The sequence below is a fragment of the Epinephelus fuscoguttatus genome, linkage group LG2 (genome assembly GCF_011397635.1).
Source record: "Epinephelus fuscoguttatus linkage group LG2, E.fuscoguttatus.final_Chr_v1".
In the NCBI taxonomy this organism is placed as follows: Eukaryota; Metazoa; Chordata; class Actinopteri; order Perciformes; family Serranidae; genus Epinephelus; species Epinephelus fuscoguttatus.
The window spans coordinates 50,625,880-50,648,421 of NC_064753.1; the positions used below are offsets into that span (position 1 = coordinate 50,625,880).

At 42.0% G+C, this 22,542-nt stretch overlaps 1 protein-coding gene across 2 annotated transcripts; it reads right to left on the reverse strand.

Annotated features, from left to right (window-relative positions):
* Positions 1–982: 982 nt before the first annotated feature.
* On the reverse strand, positions 983–22,498 carry cars1 (cysteinyl-tRNA synthetase 1). Of its 2 annotated transcripts, XM_049563690.1 has the most exons (23): positions 22,395–22,489; positions 18,794–19,021; positions 15,235–15,326; positions 14,467–14,555; positions 14,274–14,370; positions 13,182–13,280; positions 12,382–12,531; positions 11,466–11,606; positions 10,819–10,907; positions 9,465–9,586; positions 9,204–9,316; positions 8,941–9,069; positions 8,657–8,786; positions 7,824–7,927; positions 7,636–7,733; positions 6,458–6,647; positions 4,754–4,822; positions 4,348–4,429; positions 4,121–4,201; positions 3,827–3,894; positions 3,009–3,068; positions 2,840–2,923; positions 983–1,804 (listed from the first exon to the last, which is right to left on the reverse strand). In XM_049563690.1, exons 1-23 carry the CDS (start codon positions 22,414–22,416, stop codon positions 1,676–1,678), a joined length of 2,466 nt encoding a protein of 821 aa, XP_049419647.1. In that variant the 5' UTR covers positions 22,417–22,489; the 3' UTR covers positions 983–1,675. The 2 variants fall into 2 exon arrangements, with proteins under 2 accessions (XP_049419647.1, XP_049419655.1); XM_049563698.1 differs by lacking the exon at positions 18,794–19,021 and having other exon boundaries at positions 22,395–22,498.
* Between the last annotated feature and the right edge of the window lie 44 nt (positions 22,499–22,542).

Here is a 22,542-nt window from a genome sequence, read left to right on the forward strand (position 1 = left end):
TGTGCTACATAATAATGTATACATACGTACATGTGGTTTGCAGAAACGCACAATGCTGATATTTATTCTAGTGACTGGGTTATTTTTATTTCTGCATCAAGCGGCAGCAAATTTGTTTAATTACAATCACATGTTATTTTTCTGCTCATATCAGCTGATACCGATTTGCATTTTGTGAGAGTCCATAAAAATGAAAGATAACTGAACTAAAAGCTTTTTTTTTCTTTTTTTTTTTTTAAATAAAAGGTTTATATTTTTTATTTATATTTTTCAGTGGGAAATTTAAATGGTTGTATAAAGAGACAGAGAAAAAAAAAAAAATCACAAAAATGTCAACTCCACAAAAAGTGTGGTGACAGATTCAATACTAGTCCAAACCTGTGTTCTGGAGCTGCAACAGTTAGTCCACTGACTGATGGACAAACAATTCATCTGCAACTATTTCCAAAATTGGTGAACTGTGAGTAATTTTTCAGGCAAAGGTGCCGAATATTTGCTGGTTCAGCTTCTCCGATAACATGTGACAGTAAACTGAGTATGTTTGGAGTTTTTTTTGTATACCTTCAGCCTAACAGTAAATGAGTTAATTATGAGAATATGCTGAGTAGAAAGGATTTGGATAATAAGCTTCAGTTGTCTTATTATTTTATTTTCTGCATTTTTTCCTTTTTTAATTGAATCCCTGGATACTGGTTACTTGTTCTGTACAATGTGCATGACTTTTGGAAAATTGTTAACAAGGACTGAAACTAACAAACTAATAATATATATATATACTTTTTGGTTTTGGGAAATTATATAACATGCATTTTTTATGTTTTTAATCAAACTGAGAAATAATTGCCAAATTAATTGATAATAAAAACACAATTAGTTGCAGCTCGAACACCTTCAGCCAATTAAAATCTCTACACACAGATACAGACAGGCGACAGATGAAGGAAAAATCAGAATAAACGAGGAAACGTAAGGAATGCAGATGTGTTCAAACACTGAGGGCTTTTATAATGAGTATGAAAATGTTAAGAATCATTGTTGGAGCCTTCAAACGAGACTCAGCACCTGTCGGAGGTTTTGTAAATCAAATGCTAAATGTGGAAACGTGTTTTAGGAGATCGACGCTCATCCCTCCAGCAGAGCTCAGAGACATGAAGCTCTGGAGCTGTTCTGTGTTGGAACGTCTAAGTATTGTTTTTTCCTTTAACGTGTCACCCGTCTGTGCAGACTGAAGGTTTATCCTACATGACGCCTTTAACTCGTGGTAAGTTTAAAACACACAGTAAGAAATAAATGTACTCTTTTAACTGACTGGCAGTGCTACAGAGTTGCAGTCAAACATCTATAAAACATCTGGAGACAGTGAAGCAGAGCGCTGATGAGTTAGCACTCTGCTTCACTGTCTCATCATAAAACTATTGTGGAGAAACAGAACAAGGAGGAAGTCTCCTTCACTCGTGCTCCTCTCGACTTCATCATCCTCACTTTGATAAACGATATGTGGACTTTGGTTATGAAGATTTTAACCGTCATTCTGAAATTAACTGAGAAAAAAAAAGTTGTTTTCTGGTCCGAAACAGATAAAGAGGAGACAAAGGCTGACTCAGCATCTCTGGCCTTGACATTTATTCTGTATGTTCTGTGTAAGGTGGATGGCTCGGACAGTTTCTGAAGACACTCAGTTTCCGTTCTGGTTCATCTGCAGATACTCGTTGTGAAGTTTCTCCTGGGTCTCGTAGAGTTTGCGCAGCTTCTTGGCTTGTCCTTTGCTCAGCTCCTTCCCTTCCACATCGTGAGTGGGGAAACCCTGTGGAAGAAGAAGCAAGTCTTAACATCACTCTGATCAGTTTCCATCTCGCTGCAGCACAAACGTAACACCACCTACAGATAATCAGCAAAATCAAACTCTCATCAGTGTGTTTCATCTGCTGCCACGATGTGAACATCCTCCTGAGACTTCAGCTTTTGTTTGGTGAGCATTTTTAACTTGGTCAGACGGACCTAATGTGTCGAACAGGAAGTAGTGTTTGCAAAAAAACAACAAACCGATGGCCTCATTCAGGACGATGGCTTTAATTTTAATATTCACAAGTGTGCAATAAGGTATAAAACTGCTCATGTTATGACATGATGATAAATGTCCTAATGTCCTCAAACGAGCACTTCCTGATTGACAGTGTCTCATCTTGTTTCTGTCACTAAAATTGGTCAAATTTGTTGCCGTACTAAACTCAAAATGTAATTACTCATAAATAAACAGGTTTCTGCCACAACATGAGATCAGGTTTTGGACATTGTCCACCTCTGTCCTGAGATCAGCTGCAGACTGACGTGGCAGAGAATGAAGTCTAAGGTGCAGCAAACCCCAAGTGTTACGTGTTCATATGAGGACGCAGGGTCTCAGGAGGATATAAGGACCAGAAACAGCTGGTGGAGCAGAGTCTTCAGTCGGGTGCAGGCTCCCAGGAAAGCTGCTCCACCTTGCAACTGATTTTTCCCAGTGGCCACTGGTGGTAATGCAACAACCCAAAAAGCATTTTCCCTGTGGGCCACTATTATAAGAGATGTATGTGAAAGTGTTGACACCTCCAACTGCAAACAAGGTCAATTGTGACTCTTTCTATTCTGAATTTTTGAGTCATAATATTTATAAAACTTTGCTTAAGCCGAGAAAAGTGATTTAAAATCCATGACGTCATCACAGTGTAAAGCAGCGGCTCGTTTGATTCAAATCTGTTTGATGAAGATGTGAATGTTTAAATTCTCCTTCATCAAACTAGAATTATTTACCTGGAAAAAAGCAGTGTGATTATCATGAGTGAAAAGTAGGCGAGGGTTTTACCGTTTCGTCGAATTTGGAATACTTGTCGGTTTCTGTGAGGAACATTTCACTTGGAGGGACCTTCATCTTCGCCAGTTTGGCCATCTGAAACAGAAACAGACGAGACGAGTGATGAAGATGTTTGATATCAGAGAAACAAAACGTCTCTGTATGGAACAAACTGAGGGACCTCTTGTTCCTGTTTCTTCTTCGCAGCGTCTTCCTTCTTCTTCTTCTTCTCTTCTTCCATCTGGGACAGAGAAAACAGAACTTTAACCAAAAGTCACTGAAACTGTGAGACGGCGTATCATCTCTAGTCAACAACTCTCTGTGCTTCTGATCTGTAACGTTGACAGGAAGTGACCGCCATGAGACGGCGTATCATCTCTAGTCAACAACTCTCTGTGCTTCTGATCTGTAACGTTGACAGGAAGTGACCGCCATGAGACGGCGTATCATCTCTAGTCAACGACTCTCTGTGCTTCTGATCTGTAACGTTGACAGGAAGTGACCGCCATGAGACGGCGTATCATCTCTAGTCAACGACTCTCTGTGCTTCTGATCTGTAACGTTGACAGGAAGTGACCGCCATGAGACGGCGTATCATCTCTAGTCAACGACTCTCTGTGCTTCTGATCTGTAACGTTGACAGGAAGTGACCGCCATGAGACGGCGTATCATCTCTAGTCAACAACTCTCTGCGCTTCTGATCTGTAACGTTGACAGGAAGTGACCGCCATGAGACGGCGTATCATCTCTAGTCAACGACTCTCTGTGCTTCTGATCTGTAACGTTGACAGGAAGTGACCACCTTGAGACAGCGTATCATCTCTAGTCAACGACTCTCTGTGCTTCTGATCTGTAACGTTGACAGGAAGTGACCGCCATGAGACGGCGTATCATCTCTAGTCAACAACTCTCTGTGCTTCTGATCTGTAACGTTGACAGGAAGTGACCGCCATGAGACGGCACATCATCTCTAGTCAACGACTCTCTGTGCTTCCGTACCTGTTTCTTCTCCTCTCGCTCCTTCAGTAATGTCTCCTTGTCCACCAGTTTCACCACAGTGGGCAGACCTGCAACACAGTCACTGTTTCATTAACCACAGACTTTACGCCATTACGTTTTTACAAAAAGAGAAAGTGTTTCTGTGTCGATCCTCGTTTTTAAACCTTTTCAAATCAAGTTTTGGAGTCACTTATTTTTACAAAATGACCCACTCATGCTTATTGTGCATAAAAAGTCAAAGCCAATATATTTTCTTTGAAAACTGATGAAGACAGAATATTGAAGTTGTGTTACCTTCATGATCTTCCAGTCGGACCCCCAGCTCCGGTAAGGTATCATCACGGATGACATCACACAGCTGCAGCAGCTCCATCACTGCATGAGTTTAACAAAGGACTAATTAAAACTCTGAAGGTACAAAGAGACGTTTCCACCTTCTCTGATTCGGCGCTGACATGATGTTCTGAGCAGAGACTAAAGGAGAACAGACGTTCAGACACTCACATGTAAAACATTCTTACCTTTCTGCTCCCGGGCAATTTTTCGGACTCCCTCTCTGAAGTCTGACAACACTGAGAGGTACGGCATCACCGTGCTCTCCAGCTGGCAAACACAGCAAAACAAGATTTTAATCAACTAAGGCATAAAAACTTTTTCTCGAACTGAAACGACAGACGTTTAGTCATTGAGTGGCAGCTGGGCGAGGCAGCTGCAGGCTGTCAGGGTTTGGTTTGTTGGGACAAACAGAGACACAGAATCTCGCACAGTGGGACGTTAGTGAGAGGACGAACACGTTTGACACAAGATATTTTGATTATTGATTTCTTAGAAATGTATTCATGAGCAGTACATGTCTGGTGATAATCCTGAAACAATAATCACATTTCCATAAACAACAGAAACAGAGACAAGTGTCTCTTTACTCACATCGATGTTCTGAGTTTGTCCTCCGACTGGGAACCCGATGGGCTCCGATCCTTCAATGGCACCAAATATCTAAATGACAACAGATTCATGTCACTGCTGATGTAACACACAGCAGGAAATCATGTACACACAAATTTTCACCAGTGATTGGAAGCTGTGTGCAAATGCTGCACACCAGACGGCCTGATGGTGGCGCTGGAATTAAGGCTCCAAATTAGATGTAGTAAAGGCCACGCCCCTCACACCATAAGTCAGATTCACTTGAAATCTGATGCACGAGTCCACGAGTTGTATGCTCTTTGAAAAACACACAAGAACTAGATATTCTGCCATTTTGAATTTTGTTGAAAAACACATTTCTGACCCCTCCTGACCGTAGATCTGATTAGTACCAAATGTTCTGTGGATCATATTTGGAGCGAGGTTAACACGTCCAGCTGGTAGGAGGCCCCGGGGCAGACCCAGAAAACACTGGAGGGATGATATATCTCATCTGGTCTGGGAACACCTCGGGGTCCTCCAGGAGGAGCTGGGAAGCGTTGCTGAGGAGAGGGACGTCTGGGGTGCTTTGCTCAGCCTGCTGCTCCCGAGACCCGGCCCCGGATATGCGGTTGAAAATAAATGGATTGGTGAATGGTTATCAACAGTTATCAGAAGCTGGTTGATATCGCTGCGTTTGGAAGATATTGATCAATGATCTTTAAAAGGGGCGTGGCTCTGCACATAAATAGACCCAACTCCACAACAGTTGGTCAGTCATCATGAACCTTGAATTGAAATGTCTGGATAAGTAACTTAAACATACCCTGAAAGTTTCTCTGAAGTCGACCACTAGGGGGCGCTACACATGCAAGTGGGTGTGGCACAACACAATCAGCTGAGACGCCCCGCCCACTGTCTGCAGCTGGCTGACATGAGAGGGTCGTCACCTTGATGAAGCTCACCTGGGCTTCCAGGCTACAAGAGCTTCCCCTGCTCTCTCCCTTCCTGCAGCAAACATCCACCTGGCATGATTGCTTTTGGTTTGCACCTTCAACACCTCCACAGCTCACCTGACACACACCCATGCATGGCTTACTGACCGACACACTCCGTTTGTTATTTGTTCATTTAAGTTTAATAAATTCTGCTTGTTTTAACTAAGTCTTTTGTGTGGAGTTGTCACGCTCACTGAGCCAGTGTGTGCTACAGACTATAAATCAGAAAATAAAGTGTCTCTGGTCTCGACCCTGCGAAGCTTTCAACTTCAGTCCACGCTGGCTTGAACCCCTGGAACGCCGCTTACAGCCATTTTATTTGTATTATTGTTTATGCTTGTGATTTGTTTACTTTGTTTGTGTATCTAATAGTTTCAACATAACAAGCACTTTTAAGGACCTCTTTAAAATCCAAGGGCTTCAAGTTCTGTGTTTTTCTTTACTCCAAGCACTTTCAAGTACTTTCCAGACCCATGGCAACCCCCCCAAAAAAGTACTGTAATGTCTTGAAAAAATCTGTAATGACTTAAAAGATGTAAAGGCTTGTGGGCGTGGTCACAGGTAAACGTGTGCGGTGTAGAAAGAAGTGCTTGAACGTCTCCACCCACAGAGGTCAGTGCAACAGTGCTTTCCCTCAATTCACTGATTTAGTGTGAACTTGCTCTGTGAAGCACAGATTCGTCTGTGACGATCAGCGTGATGATGACAGCAGTCAAACCATCCTCACCTTCATCATGTTGGTCAGATACACGGCGATACTCTCCACCAGCATGCGGTTGGGCCTCAGCTTGGCGGCCTTCCTGGCGGCGATGTAGGTGTTGCTCTGGCTGACGAGCACTCTCATCTCCTCCATGGCGGTGCGAGTGTCCACGTTGTCACACAGCGCCTCGTGGACGGCTGCCTTCCTGTCGTAGAAACTGGACGACACAAGAAACCCTTCAGCTGCTAGTTTTTCTTACTGGATCAAAGGTAGAGTTCGGATGAGTCTCCAGACAGCGACTACGATCACATGCACACTGATATTATCCCCAGTATGACACTATTGTGAATTAGATCAGGGTCATGTAAACAACATATTCTGTTTAATATTCTGAAGCATTTTCAGATGACACATGGGATATGTTCATACTTTACAGGTTTTAGGAGCGTTCTTTAAGACATGTAAACAGCACCTTCAGAATATGTGTCTCATTTATAGACTGTATAAAACAATGGACGCAGCTACTGTGACATCACCCGTTGGTTTTTCTAATCTCATTTTGAAGTTGGGCATTTTCACCGTCACCATCGTGGATTTTTGGAGCCAGCAGTGTGGACCAGAGGGTGGAGTCCCTTCTTAAACACTTTCATCAGGGTTATCAAATCAGTGAAGTCTGCTTAGGTCTGCAGGAAGTCCACCTGAGCCCCCTGTGGACTCGATGAAGTGTAGACTTGGACAACACTCCCAGACTTCCCGGGAACGCACCTGCAAAGTCTCCAAGTTGCGTTGAAGTCTGGACGTTTGGATTCAGCCAATAAGTCCAGACTAGTAGGAAAAGTTTGCCATTTGAAAAGACTACAACTCCCAGGAGGTGGAGCTTCAGCCACCAGGGACGTGCACAGGTGTGTTGCATCCTGCCAGTGATTAGACTGGGGTTGGTTATTTTAACCAGTCTGTCCACTGTGGGCTCACGTTCCGTCTGATGAAGGTCTGATCGACTGAAAGCTTTTCTTTTAACGACCTGTTGGTTTCATGAATTGTCTGTTTTATTTTGTTGCCTTCTTACAGCACAGTGTTTTTGAAAAGTTCTCCATAAATACAGGTTTTTATTACAGGTCTTTTTTTAATTAAAAACAAACACGTCTGAAGAACTTGTCTGTTTTAAGACCCTCAGATGTCTCCAGCATGTGTTTTCACCGTCTCACCTGTCGTTGAGCTCCACCTCTGCTGCCTCCCACTTCTCAAAGCGCCCGGTGATGTCAGTCGGAGCTCTCATGATGTCTTTCACGTTCAGGAAGAACTCCTGGTTGATAAAAAGGCACAAACAGCACATCAGTAAAACATTTACACCATCCTCTAAACTAAAAGGCCTGTTGGTCACATTGTCACCTACGTTCATTAACTTCTCGTACTGAACGGCAGACTCCATCGTGTTGGAAGAGTAGTCCAGGGTGTCTTTCCAGGAATGCATCAGGAAGGCCAGACGGAGCTGACGAGCTGCAGGACAACGACAAGAGAATCTTTTATGGATCGGATTCAGTAACAAAACACTCTGATGATAATCTGATCCCTCTGTGTTTGGATTAAATCATTGATCGATGATGTGTGAGACACTGTGATGTGAAACTGGCTGCTGTCTTCTACCACATGGTTCTATCAACGTCCACATGAAGCTCCGACACACACAGGAGATATTTCTGACGCCACATGTTGCACCACCACAACCTTTTCAGTTCAAGAAAGTATTTAATGAAACTACAGACGATCTGATTTTCATTAAGTGCTGCTAAATAACACCTGATGCTGAACTGTTTATTTGGTTTGATATGGACGTCACAGTGACACAGTGACATTTGACTTGTACACTTATGCACAGAAATCCAGACACACTGTGTTTAGTGTTTGCGATTTGCAACACTTGTCCACACACAGGTTGACACGTGTTGCATATGTCTGTAACGCAATGCTGATTTCTGCTGCTAGACTTTGAATGTGTGTTAAAGAGATACAGTTTTGGAGCAGCAGACGTGGACTCATCCTGCTGGAGGGAGGCTGTGTGTCAGAATATACTGGTTACATACGCTGATGCTTAAAAAAAAAAACGCCAGATTTTTGGTAAAACTTTAAACTTCTTTGAGTGGATTATTTCTGTGAACAGATAAAAATAATATTAAAAAAGGCCTGACTTGCTGCTTCGATCATAACGAAACAGGTGTGATGACTCACCTGTGTTCTTTGCCAGAGCGTCTTTAATAGTGATGAAGTTCTTCAGAGATTTGGACATCTTGCAGCCGGCGATGGTCAAGTGTCCGGTGTGCAGGAAGTATCTGACCCAGTGGTCGTTCTCAAAGAAAGCCTGTCAGGGAAACAAACCGATAATGGTCCTTTACTTTCTCTTTGGAAACAATTCATCATCTTTAATCATCTCAGCTCGGCCAGTTAATGTTCTGCAGAGACAAACAGGAGCAAATATTTCCAATAACAGACAAAGAAAGACTTTGCTTTAGTACCTCAGACTGAGCCAACTCGTTGTCGTGATGGGGGAATCGAAGGTCGACCCCCCCACCGTGGATGTCCATGGACGCTCCCAGGATCGAGCCGGCCATGGCCGAACATTCGATGTGCCAGCCCGGCCTTCCCTGTTCACAGCATTCAAAAGAAGGGAAATCAATGCTGCATCAGTCACAACAGAAGGTTCCTCAGTTTCTACTTTCTGGATCAAACCTCCATCTGTCAGTTCAACAACACACCAACACTCAGAGTGACCTCTCACCTTTCCCCATGGAGAGTCCCATGAAGGCTCTCCAGGCTTGGAGGCTTTCCACAAGGCGAAGTCATTGGGGGACTTTTTCTCACTTAACCTGTCAGCAGAGATGCTCAGATCTCCTGCAGGGCCACACGACACACACAGAAGACCGACATGACGACAGCAACCCGCATATAAATTATATTTTCTAGAAACAAAAACTTGAGCCAAAATCCTACGTAAAGAAACATTAAAAAAGAAAAAAGCTCTGTTCGTTAAACACTCTACCTTCTCCCTCTTGTAAAGCCTTCTGATCTCCGACCGCCTCTGGCACCAGTTTGGCGTACGAGTGCTGTGGACTGGTGTCAAACTTTGCAGTGTTAAAGTACACAGAACCGTTTGATTCATACCTGAAAACATCAGAAAAAATAATAATTAAAACTGTTCATTTAAAGCTTAACTTCAGTATTTTTCAACCTGGACCTTTTTTCCATGTTTTAGTTTCTAAGTGACTAATGGGAGCAACAAGCTTGGAATTGTTGCAGCACTGAGAGAGCGCAGCAGCTGGCAGCAGTGAAACAGTCTGCAGAAACCACTCAGAGCATGTTCACACAGACAATGTTCGTCCACTGAAAGTGTTTTATTAACCAACAGATTGCTGATAGTTTGCCACGGTGCCTCTCAGGACCTCAAGTGAGACTTCAAGTCTGTCTTTTTTCCATTTACGTTCTGCCTCTCGATGTAGTTTCCTGAGAGCACGGGTCTGACTATTCAGCCATAGCTGACTTACAGTGCGAGGTGTTCTGAGTGTCAGAGGGGCCACAGAGTCCGCAATGTCTCCACAAATTGAATTAAACTCTGTGATTAGTTGTTCTGTGCTCAAGTGAAGGGGACGGCCAATTACAGTATTTAAAAGAGAGGAGGCAGTGGAAGCATCTTTAAAATGACTTGCTGTGGATTCATTTACAAAGCAGGAGAAACAGTCAGGTAACTCAGGGTTGGGAACATTGTGAAACAGGGTGGAGAACATGCTACACCTGTGGTCAGAGACCCAAAGCATCCACATTCAGAGAGGCAACAGCAGGCCAAGTGTGAATACTCAGTCCAGGGTATGGCCATGGTTATGAGCCTGGATGGAAACATGCGGAGTAAAGTTAAAGGAGTCGATTGTTCCAAGAAATTCAGCAGCCCTTGCTCTGGTTTGAGTCCACGCGATTAAGATTTTGTCAAAGTTTAAAACAACTGATGATAAAAACTCAGTCAGGCAGATGGCCTTGTGTTTGGGTGGGGGGGGACAATACACGGCTACACATACGACGGGGTCTGCACCTCCTGTTTTACACATAAAAACCTCAAAACTGGTGTAAACGTGAGAAGCAATCTCTCAACACCTCTCCCCACCTCTAAGCCTGGGTGAGCTGAAAGGCTTCGTGGTCTTAATGAACGTGCACTGACGGTGTGACATTAACATCACAGATTGTTTTGTTGCTGCCAGCTGCAGCGCTCTCTCCTCAGAACTGGACCGATTTAAAAAATCTTTGTCTCCATTAGTCTCTGTGACACACAAACACAGCAGGGTATCAAAGTTACCCTTTAACAACTGACACTGTGGGCGTAACACAAACTGTTTACTCGTCCTCACCCGTAACCATTCGAGACGACCTTCTCAACAAACTCCACAATCTCCGGCACGTATTCACTGACTCGAGTGAGAACGTCTGGAGGAAGAACCTGCAGGTCACAAAGATCATTTATGCACAGTGACAACAATATGACAGTGAACACCACATGACCTGAAACACCCCAAACTGTTGCTACGGAGATGAAATGACACAACTGTCTAAAACATGATCTCCCCCCACAGTGGAACCAATGGTGTCCAGATTGTGTATATTTTGTAATGGTTTGTTTTATATCACTACACTGATTACGTTCATTTTTTGCCACATCTTTAAGGAAAAGTTCCTTTATTTGTTTTGCATGTAAATTAACTTCAGCACAAAGAAACAAAGAAATATATTTCTTATATAATAATAATAATAATGATAATAATAATGATAATACAGCAGCTCACACTGAGACACTTTACTTTTACCAAACACTTTTATACTCTCTGTATTTAAAAAAAAAAGAAAAAAGATGCAGCTGTTAGCTTCAGTCTGAGGCAGAAACACTGAACAGTCTCTGTGTTGTTTCGTCACAGAGCACAAAATAATTTGTTTCTCTCCTGATGATTCTCCTTGTGTATTTCTGGGACCTTGTGAAACACTTTGCGTTGCTTCTACTCACATTCAGAGCCTCCATGTCCTTATGGTACTCTCCCTCCCAGTATTTCGGGAGGATGGAGAAGATTGAATTCTCTGTGACTTGACTTCCAAACTTCTTGTCCAACCAGTCAGACAGCAGGTCCTTGGAGTTGTCCAACAGCACCTTAGAAGAGAGAAAGAAAATATTAAAGCCCAGAAAACATTATTTTAAATGTTTTTCTTTTTTTTTTTCTTTACAGTAACGGATCAATTTATCCATCAGCACTAACGACTGTATGAAATAATGAGCACAGCCACTGTGACATCACCTATTGGTTTGTGGACTCCTGTTTTGAAGCCTCAAGTTTGAATTTTCGGCCATTGTCATCTTGGTTTTTTGGAGCCAGGAGTGACCACATTTGGATTAAAGGGTGGAGCTTAAGAGGTTACACATTACTGCGCCTCTGTCCTGACAACCTTTCTGTCAGACAGTGAAATGGAGCCATTACATCAATCTCTTCAAAATCAGACTTCTTGAGCTGCTGGTCTACGCTGCCTCCATCAATCTATCTGTTATTGTGTTGCTATGAGTGTATGAAAGGGTTAATTCACATCCACCACAGTCACACAACCAAACGTTACTGATGGAGGCAGCAGTCGACCAGCAGCTCCTGTGTTCAGAGAGCTAAAATTACTGCGGCTTTGAAGACAGCATAGCTGGGGAACTGAAGCCTGAGCAGGCTGTTTGACGTAAAAGGTAAAGCCGTCACAATTTAAGCTGATATTGATTTATTTAAGTGTCTAAAATATACTTTGCTGCTGCTCCTGTCCACAGCAGCTTCTGTGGTTGCTTCTCCAAACAGGGAGCATGCCGACCGTCATCTATAGACCTCATACAACCCCACTTCAAAAGATCCGAACTGTCCCTCTGAGCCAACTCCACGTGTGCTCCGTCTCACCTGGGCCAGAGGTTGTACGACCTCATCTGCTGCTTTGCCCTCCATCGCTGCCTGCAGGGGCTGCAGAGCGGCGGTCACAGCAATGTCCAGCCTCTCCAGCATCTGCTTCTTATCAGGGTCGGTCGTCGAAGCCAAGTAGACCCGGAATGGCTGAGAGACACACACACACACACACACACACACACGAGTGAGTAAGTAAAAAGACAGAAGCCTGCACATGATTTGAAGTTGTAAAATCATCAATATTACGATTTTGTGTTTTTACTGTTGAACTTCTCTTGAAGATATTCACACTCAGAGTCGTGTCTGTTTGTCTGATGCATCAGTACACAGGTAAAGTGTCTGACCAATCACAGTGGGCGGTGGTTAACCTGTCTCTTCCCAAACATCTGATCTGATAAACTTCACAGGCTGCAGAGGTCGTTAGAGTTTCATTGTAGCTGCAGGAAAAGAGTTTCTTTTTTTAACTACACTTTCTGTTCAGAAAGGAAACTGAACAATGCACAGGGTGGTGGCCTTCCTCACATTAAGGTCAATAAGTTAATATAGACAGACTTCTGCATTCAGTGTCAGATTAATTAATGTGTTTACTGAGAACAATGAGCGAGTGAATACAGTTTGTGTCACTGTAAGTGCAACAAATGTTTGTGTCCAAGCACAGATCAGTCTGTCAGATAAAAAGCAGAGCTGATTGTACATTAACTCCTCCTCTGTCAGCTGTTTGGACACAGAGAGTTTAACCCCATCACTGAGGCTGTGACTGTTGTTGTGTCTCAGACTGCTCTAGAGTTTGTTCTCACCTCTCTGGCGCTCAGGACGTCCTGCAGGATCTGAGCAGCTTGCGGCTGCTTCTCCTTGTACTGGTCCAGGAGGTAGTTCTGTCGGGCTCGTTTGATGATCTGAGACAGAAAGACAAAACAAGAAAGGAAACGTAATGAGATGCTCTGTATGGAACTGCTGCTAAAAAGGGACCGATTCTGCTCATTTTCAGGTTCATACTTGTAATTTGGGATTCTACATGTTTAAATGTTCAAATAACTTTTTAATTTCCTCATCCTGTCCTGTATCCACCCTCCGTCTGAGACGCTCTGTTTAAGCCCCAGACTGTTTAAAACCTCCTCCTGAAAACACCCAGTTCATCAGAGATAGTAATAGTGCTGCAACTTATTGATTATTTTCTTGATTAATCGATTAGTTATTTGGTCGATACATGTCAGAAAATGGTAAAACATGTTTATCAGTGTTTCCTGATGCCCTGATGACGTCCTCAAATGTCTTGTTTTGTCCAATGACCCAAAGACATTCAGTTTACCGTCACAGAGGAGGAAAAACAGAAGATATTCACATTTAAGAAGCTGGAATCAGATAATTTTGACTTCTTTTATCTTTTAAAAAAAAATTATTCAAACCAATGAATTGATCATCAGATTTGTTGGCGATTCATTTAATAGTTGACAACTGAACAATTAATTGTTGCAGCTCTACGTATTAATAACTACAAGCCAATTAAAACTTTAATATCCTATCTTAAATGTTTCCCCTGATCTCTGATGCCAGGATGTTTTATTGTGATCCTTCAAAAACACTTTACAGATGTGAAAATGAAGGTATGAGGATGATATGATAATATGAGGACAACATCGAAGGTGTGACGCATTTGTTTTATTCCTGCCGTCATGTTTTTGCCTTTCAGTTGGCTTTAAAAGACGTTCACAAACATGAGAAGTGTTTCCTCTTCTGTATTAAACGCTGCTGTAAAACAGAGTTTTGACGTCAGGATGATAGAAAGTCTGAGTCGTGACGATTTGATCTCTGAGGACAAAACTGTAAACAGGAAAAGAATCATAAATGATGTGAAATAAGCAGGTTTATGTAAAGTGTCTGTGACTCACTTTGTCATCTATGTCTGTGATGTTCATGCAGTAGAGGACGTCGTATTTGAAGTAGTCCTTCAGGATCCTTCGCAGGATGTCAAAGGAAATGTAGGACCTGAACAGAGCGACGAATCAGGAGCTGTTATTACAGCAGAATATAAATTAATGAAAACAGTTACATGTTGAATCCTTTTAGCTGTGACGTGTTTACCTGGCGTGTCCCATGTGTGAGGCATCGTACACTGTCGGCCCGCAGCAGTACCAAGTCACCTTGTTCCCTTTCTGGGGAACAAACGGCTCCTGAAACATAAAAATGACGACAATGTCATCAACGAGTTCATCACAGAATAATCTGAGAATTATGCTGCTTTCAGGTGCTGCTCAGATGGTCCTGTTTCCTGAGTCTGGAAGTTGTTCTCGTCACACTTCGGTGTGTTCATGAGCTTTTAATGTGGAAACAAGACGCACACTACAAAGAAGATGTCTTGTATTTTTCGTGCTTAGAATGTTGAACGTCCCAGTGAGGATTCATGTTGCTGAAACAGTTTGGAGCTTTTTGTTTAAATGTGACTGCATCTCAGACTTGTTTCTGCACCGCTACACCCCCTCAAACAACTACCTAGACTTTATTTAATCAGGAAGTCACGCTGAGATCAAGATCTCAATTAACAAGTGAGCTGTGAGTACAGAGGAAAAGAATCAAATAAGATAATGAAGATAGTGGAGATGACATAAAAACAAAAAGAAAAAAAAAACATCCCACACAAATAAATAAAATAAAAATATAATAATCTAGGAGCAAGAATAAAATATACATTCTATAATATCCTTGGTGTAGGTGTGAAAATGAATATTAAGGAATAAAATATAAGCACATCATCAGCTCCTTCTCTGTTCTCTGTCTTTGTTAAAGAGTTGATTCTTCCTGAGACAGTGAACACACACGCTGACGAGGAGGTGACCTTTGCCTCCATCTTACCTTCGCTCTCGTCAAACTGTTGTACAGTTTAAGTTGGGGAACATCTGTTCCTGCTGGTGGAGACCAGGGGGGCTGAACCCGCTTTCCCTTCGCTGGAACAAAACAGAAAAATCATTATAAAAAGGCAAAACATAAAAAGGCAGTTTTAAAACACTTCCTGCTTCTTTCATGCTTTACAGATTTTAAAGCCTCCATGTGAAGGATTTAACTGCAACTGTTTAAACTGGGATTGTCCAGTTTTTCTGCAGATGAAAACTTAACAATGCTGATTTGAATGACGTTATTCTCACATAATATTTCACACACAGAGGCTTTAAATTTAACACACGTTGTCAGTACACAGTCTAACAGATAGAGAAACACACGACTGCACACAACAGGAGAAACACTGGAAGAAAGGTTAATACAGGTCTGAATTTTTGCCCCCTTGCAACAGTAATTCACCATTACTGTCATCTGTGGCTGAAACTATCAATCGTTTTCACTGTCAATTGATTGTTTGGTCTGTAAAATATCAGAAAGAAGTGATAAAGGCCGTCGGCAATGTCTGACCAACAGTCCAGATCCCAAAGATGTTGAATCTACTATAGTAAAACAAAGAAAAGTTGCAAATATGACCTGAGAAGCTGAAGAGGGTCTTTATCTAAAACAAGAAACTGTTACAGACGCTTGTCTGATATTTGACTAATCACTTAATATTAATAAACACTAAATGTTTCAGCTCTACTGTGACCAAAAAGTATCTGCAAATTTCAAGTATTAATGTACTGATTGATGTCATACTGAGGCTGTGACAGAGTGAGTACATGATGAATCCATGTATGTCGACACAAGGGAAAAGTAACGACTAGAGAACTCACCAAGAAGTTATTTTCCTTAAACTGAATTCTTAAAAAATAAAAATTCAGTTAAAAAGATGCAGAGCACACCTCGTAAATTAAAGTTGTATTTGCTTCATAATCCCGACTGCATCCTGCTTTTAAACCACAACGTAATAAAAAATGTTTTACCTTAAAAATGATGTTTTAATTTGTTTTTACTGAATCTGGTTTATTTGTTAAAAATCTATTTCATTTTAATTTTTTGTATTTATTTCAGTTTAGTTTTTTCTGATGTCTAGATTTTATTTTCATGTCAGTGAATTGTTTCTTACATTTTTTTTAATAAACAATCAGCTGTGAGGGTCCAGAGGACAGAGGGATGTCGTCTGCTGTAAAGCCTCTGAGGCAAACTGTGATCTGTGATATTGGGCTTTATAAGAAAGATGAATTCAACTGAATTGAAAGGACGGCAGAGGAGACACCCACACACTGATGTAACTGTGCTCAAAGCCACTAAAAGGTCCACAGGCTGAGATCATGCAAAAACAGTCATTTATTTAAGAAATCTGTGCACGACAACATGCGCTCAGGGTGCACAAAAATCAGCGTTTGTCTTGTCTTGTTGTTGTAGCGACACGCCCAAGACAAACTTTCGGTCGCTCCAAGTCTGTGCAGTGTCACAGCAGCCCTGAGACGGTTTCAGTGAACTAAATGTTTGTTCACAACTAGTTTTAGTTTTCAGTTCAGTGTTAGTTCACTGTAATAATAATAATGCAGCTCTGACTGTAAAGCTTTAAAGGAAATATTGACCTTGTTGTGCAGAAAACAGCAGAAGTGAAGCACTGAATATTTCCTCGACTGTTTTGCACAACTGTAGAGATGAATGTTTTCTGTCATCTCAAACACGGAGGTTAAAGGGAGAGTTTGGACCTTTGGAGTGTGTGTGAGGGACTCATCCACAGTGAGTGTAGTATCTATGGTTGATGCCAGTCGGCACGACCTCCAGTTTGGAGAAACAGATAGAAGTACCGCCATGAGAGCTCATCAGTGTACAGCTGTGGACGAGGTCAGCAGCAAAACATATTTTAGACACCTTAAAAATTATTATCAGTTTGAGTGTACGCTATATTTAGAATATTTTTAATGGACAAAATTTCAAATCTTTCCACGAGGAAAGGACCCATAATATATATACTGTTGCCCGTCATTTAACTTCAAAACAAAGTGTGTCTTTTACAAACCTGACACGTCTGTAAGTCACCTGCGGTCCTTCCAGAGTGGACCTGTGACCCACCAGTTGGGAACCACTGTTTCAGACTAATTCCATGACTTTCCCAGGTTTTCCATGACCATGGGAACTCTGATATTTTCATTGCTTTCCCTTTCTGTCAGACAGTGACTTCTGATAAGGGAAGCTGTTAACGGCTTCAGTTCCCCATCTACGCTCTCATAAAGTCCACCAGTGACTTTACCTCTCTGAACACAGGAGCTGCTGGTCGACTGCTGCCTCCATCAGTCACTGTGTTTGTGTTACTGTGTGACTTTGGTGAATCTGAATTAACCCTTTAAAACACCAAAGTCACACAGTAACACAAACACAGTGACTGATGGAGGCAGCAGTCGACCAGCAGCTCCTGTGTTCAGCATGCTACAATCACTGGTTTTCTCAGTGGAGTCTGGCTTTGAAGAGAGAGATATGATGGCTTCATTTATCTGTTGGAAATCACTGAGAATATTCTTAATATAATGTACACTTACCCTGATACTAACTTTTTAGGTGTCTAAAACATGTTTTGTTGCAGCCTGTCCACAGCAGGACATCGCTGAGCTTCTGTGTCGGTACGCCTGTCTGCTTCTCCAAACTAAGAGACTGACGTTTACTGTAGGTAACACACTGACTGTAGATAAGTGCCTCATACAACCCCATTTTAAAAGATGTGAACTATGCCTTTAACATGTCTCCTTCTCCAAAGTAAACACGTCAGTGAACAGGAGAAAAATGACTTTTTTCAGGGAACTCAAGCTGGGACAGTTATGCTCATTTGCTCAGCTCTAATCTCCAGTAAAACAGCTGCTGCAATGTGAGAAATGATGGAGCTGTACGTTAAGGTTAGTTCACTCTGACTGCTCTGGAGCAGACAGCACAATCTGCTCGTTTTGTCCTTTAGTCGGTGCAACCAGTGTGACGTGGATCATCTTATTCTCAAAGGAATGCAGCTGAACATTTAGTCACAAAACACACACTTTAAAACCAGGAGAGCAGCAGCTGTCAAAGCCACACAGAGCCCAAACTCCCAGTGAGGACGTTCAAATGTCTCTGAACACATGCAGTGCAGTGCAACTCTGACACACACTGTACCTGATTTCCTGTAAATGTCACACATCTGTGTCTGCAGAGCGCTGCAGGTTTTGGGTAGCAGAACTCACACGTGCGCTGACGCTTTGTTTAAACAGTGATAAACTAACTCTCACCTGTGCTCAGCTACAGGCAACACACACACACACGCGTGCACACACACACACACACACACACACACACACACACACAGAGGTGAAAGAAAGCTGCAAATGAATTCATTCCAATGCAAAATAATTCTGGGTTCATGCACGTCAGTGTCTGCAGGGGGCCGGTTAGAGCTGCTTTAGTTTCCTAATGTTTCCTGCCTCAACATCCAGGCCGGTGCGTGAGGGAGCGTGAGCACGTCTAAGCCTGTTCATGCCTTCAGCTGTCTACTCACTGCTGCTCAGAGGGCTGAGGTCCTGCTGCAGGGCGGCTATGTGTCTGTACCAGCGCAGAGCGTGGACATGCTGCGGATCTGGGGGCCTGCGGAGGAGCTTAAAGGCTTTCTGGTCGGCCTGGGAGGGGCTGAACCCAGCCAGGTAGCTGCGTGAGGTTAGGTAGTCATTCAGGGCCGCTGCCAGCGCGGCCTCCTCATTTATCTGTAGCAAGAAGCCAAACTCAAAGGCTGCAGAAACAAGAGGGCAAATATTCGCAGAGAATTACCGACGAGCCTGAGAAACAACAACAGGGACCACAGCCGACACCGGCCGGGTTTATCAGCAGGTCGGCACACTTCAAATTATGTGACAAAAATCTTTAACTGAAATCCCACAGATTATATGACACACTCTTCTGATGTCCCAAAGAGCAGACAGGCTCATATTTTAACTCTGACTACAGATATTTCTCCTCTCAGTGTCACGTTAGAACTTCAGTGAAGATTTTCAGATGATGTTTTGCGTGCTGTGGAGTTAACAGAGAAGTGGTGGTATTTCAGTACAGATGTTGGAAGTTGCAACAAGTGCTGTCACAATACTTGATATTTATGACTTCAATACCTAGAAAACTATCTATATTCGATACCAAATTGACACTGAGGGCATACATTTGTTTTAATTCTTATCAAGAAATAAATACAACAGGGCTTTAACATGATAACTGTGACTTTTCTTTTGTTGGTGAGGAGCCGAGAACAAAAAGAGAGAATGAGAAAGTGCAGCTGCAAAATGAAACATATCAATAAATCCATATATCTGATGCCTGACGACAACACTAAGAGCACTGAAGACATCTTAGAGCAGTGTGCAACATATCAGAGTTAACGCTGCCTCTGGCCATGGTGCTGGATGCACAGTTCTCACTGTAGGGCCTGAAACAGGACGTGAAACAGAGACTAAAGCAGAAAATGTCTCTAAATGTGATCTGAACACATGATGAAGGTAAGTTAACTACTGTAAAATATAAAAAGTACCACCTCACTTCTCCGTCCAGGCACAGTGAGACAAAGTGTTTCCTGTCTGGTCTCCACCCTGTTCCCAGAAACCAGCAGTGCCTCAGACTGAAACTGAAATGGACCGGACCAACTTTCCAAACACACTCAGTGTGAAACTCAAACAGTCAGAATGAAACTTAGATCTACTTTCGCCATCCACACATAAACAATAAATCCTGAGACTGACAGTGAAACAAAGTCAGGAAGGAACAAAGTGAAGCTGCGAGTGATGGATGGAGCAGAGTGATGGATGAGACAACACGTCCTGCCTGGACGATCCCGCAGAATAAATTACACCAAAACATAAAACAGAAATGAACATGGTTCTTCGGCAGCTCTTAAATCAAACTCTCATTAAAATAAGGAGACATGCGTTTCTCTCAGCTCTGTAAGCTTTGATAAAAAATGGCAACCGCTCATGTCCCATTTATCCAGAATCGGCAAAAGTGTTTTCATGTATGTGTACATGCTTCATCATAACGGTCTATACAAACAACATATGAGTAACACGTGTATGTATATCTCATTTTGTAGACAGTCAGAACATCCTGCTGGTTGTACAGCCTGTGAGAGCTTTTTTTTTTAAATTTAGTTTTGGTCTTTTTTTGTTCATCTCTGAGGGGTGGCTGATTTGTAGCTGTACTGTTTGTGTAAAAATCTGAAAATCTATAAATAAAATATCTTAAAAAATGAGGAGACATGCAACAAAGGTCAAAAACCAGATTTAAACCAGGGGTGTAGAGGTTAGGGAGACCGCTAGGCCTCAGTGGGGGGTAACAGGTTTTGTTTTTATGAGTGACAGGGACAATGGATTGTTCCACAGCAGACATGTGGACATGTACAGACAGGTCCACAGTCCGGTGACGGTCCAGGGACCAATTTTAATTTTTCTCTTCACCTCACAATCGCAGGACGATCTGACAGATTACAGAGAGGAACTACACAGGCACCAACGTGTTTCCATAATCTGACGTAAACTAAGTGATGAAGTCAGAAAAATGTATTTATAAAATGCTCTTTCACCTGAACTGAGTTTGTTTTCATAGGCTGTCTTATTCTTCTAATTATGGCTTATAATACTGCTACTACTAATAATAATGATGCAACTAAATCCAGCAGGGTGTCTGGACTTTTGGCACTTAAACCACAAATATAATGTTTGCAGACATGAGTGACACAAGGTGAAACTGTCAAACAGAAAGTTAACGGATCAAACTGGATGATGCAACTGAGCACAACTGAAAGTAAAATCAAATGCATCAAAACTTTAATAATAATTTAACATAAACTCAAGCTCAAATTCAAGTTAACTCCTGCAGATTATATGACACAAACCCTCTGTGTCCTAAAGGAGCAGACAGGCTCATATTTTAACTCTGACTACAGATGTTTCTCCTCTCAGTGTCACGTTGGAACTTTATCATTGTTATTATTATCATTATGATTATTATTACTACACAAGTGAACCCTGCAGGGTGTCATGTCCTTAGGTATTAAAACCTTTAATATAATGTTTGCAGACATGAGTGACACAAGGTGAAACTGTCAAACAGAAAGTTAACGGATCAAACTGGATGATGCAACTGAGCACAACTGAAAGTAAAATCAAAGACATGAAGGATTTAACTTAAAAAATTAATAATAATTTAACATAAACTCAAGCTCAAATTCAAGTTAACTCCTGCAGATTATATGACACAAACCCTCTGTGTCCTAAAGGAGCAGACAGGCTCATATTTTAACTCTGACTACAGATGTTTCTCCTCTCAGTGTCACGTTGGAACTTTATCATTGTTATTATTATCATTATGATTATTACTACACAAGTGAACCCTGCAGGGTGTCATGTCCTTAGGTATTAAAACCTTTAATATAACGTTTGCAGACATGAGTGACACAAGGTGAAACTGTCAAACAGAAAGTTAACGGATCAAACTGGATGATGCAACTGAGCACAACTGAAAGTAAAATCAAAAATTAAAAATTTAAGGTATAGATAATAAACTCTTCTTCTTCTTCTTCTTATTATTATTATTACTATTATTATTATTATTGTTTTTTTTTATGTTTATTGGTATTAATGTTTCCTGGAAATATCAACAGCCAACCAGGTCTAAAATAACATCTGCCCAGATGTGGACACAGCCGTTATTAGAGCTGCAGCAGTTCAGTAATTGAAACAGATTAAAAACAAAATGTTTATTTATTTCCACAGATTTTCACTTCATCACAGTCGCTTGGTTCAGTTTTCTTTTACACACCAAACAAACACCATGTAAAATATTAAGAACTATGAGCTGAGAGTTTTCACTCAGAGCAGCTGTCAGGTGTTGTTGACCTGCTGACACTTTAAATGATCAGATAGTTTAAGGGGCTTTGGTCTGTCATTCATTGCCCGGTTACCTTTAGCTTCAGCTCCATGGAGCTAACAGAGCTAATGTTAGCTTATTAACTGTGACACTTTGTAGAGACACACATTAACCCGAGCTGTCTCAGCGTCCTCTCAGCTTCACAGCTAACGTGTCCACACACACGGTAAAACAAAGCCAAACAGAAGTGACTGTACCTGTCTCTGCTGAGGTCGACATAGCCACAGTGCTGCAGGGTTGGATGCTGATGCAACAATAACGTGTCCGGAAGAAGAACCCGGGTGCTATATGCTAACAGTAGGAACCGGAACCAATGTGTTCGGACCTGAGAGCGGGGGGACGTTA

Coding starts and splice junctions, on each gene's coding strand:
- cars1 (XM_049563690.1), bottom strand. CDS start 22,416: ATGTCGACCTCAGCAGAGACAG. Junction 10,908..11,465: donor AGGACATGGAGGCTCTGAAT/GTGAGTAGAAGC, acceptor TGTGACCTGCAG/GTTCTTCCTCCAGACGTTCT. Junction 4,202..4,347: donor AATTGCCCGGGAGCAGAAAG/GTAAGAATGTTT, acceptor AAACTCATGCAG/TGATGGAGCTGCTGCAGCTG.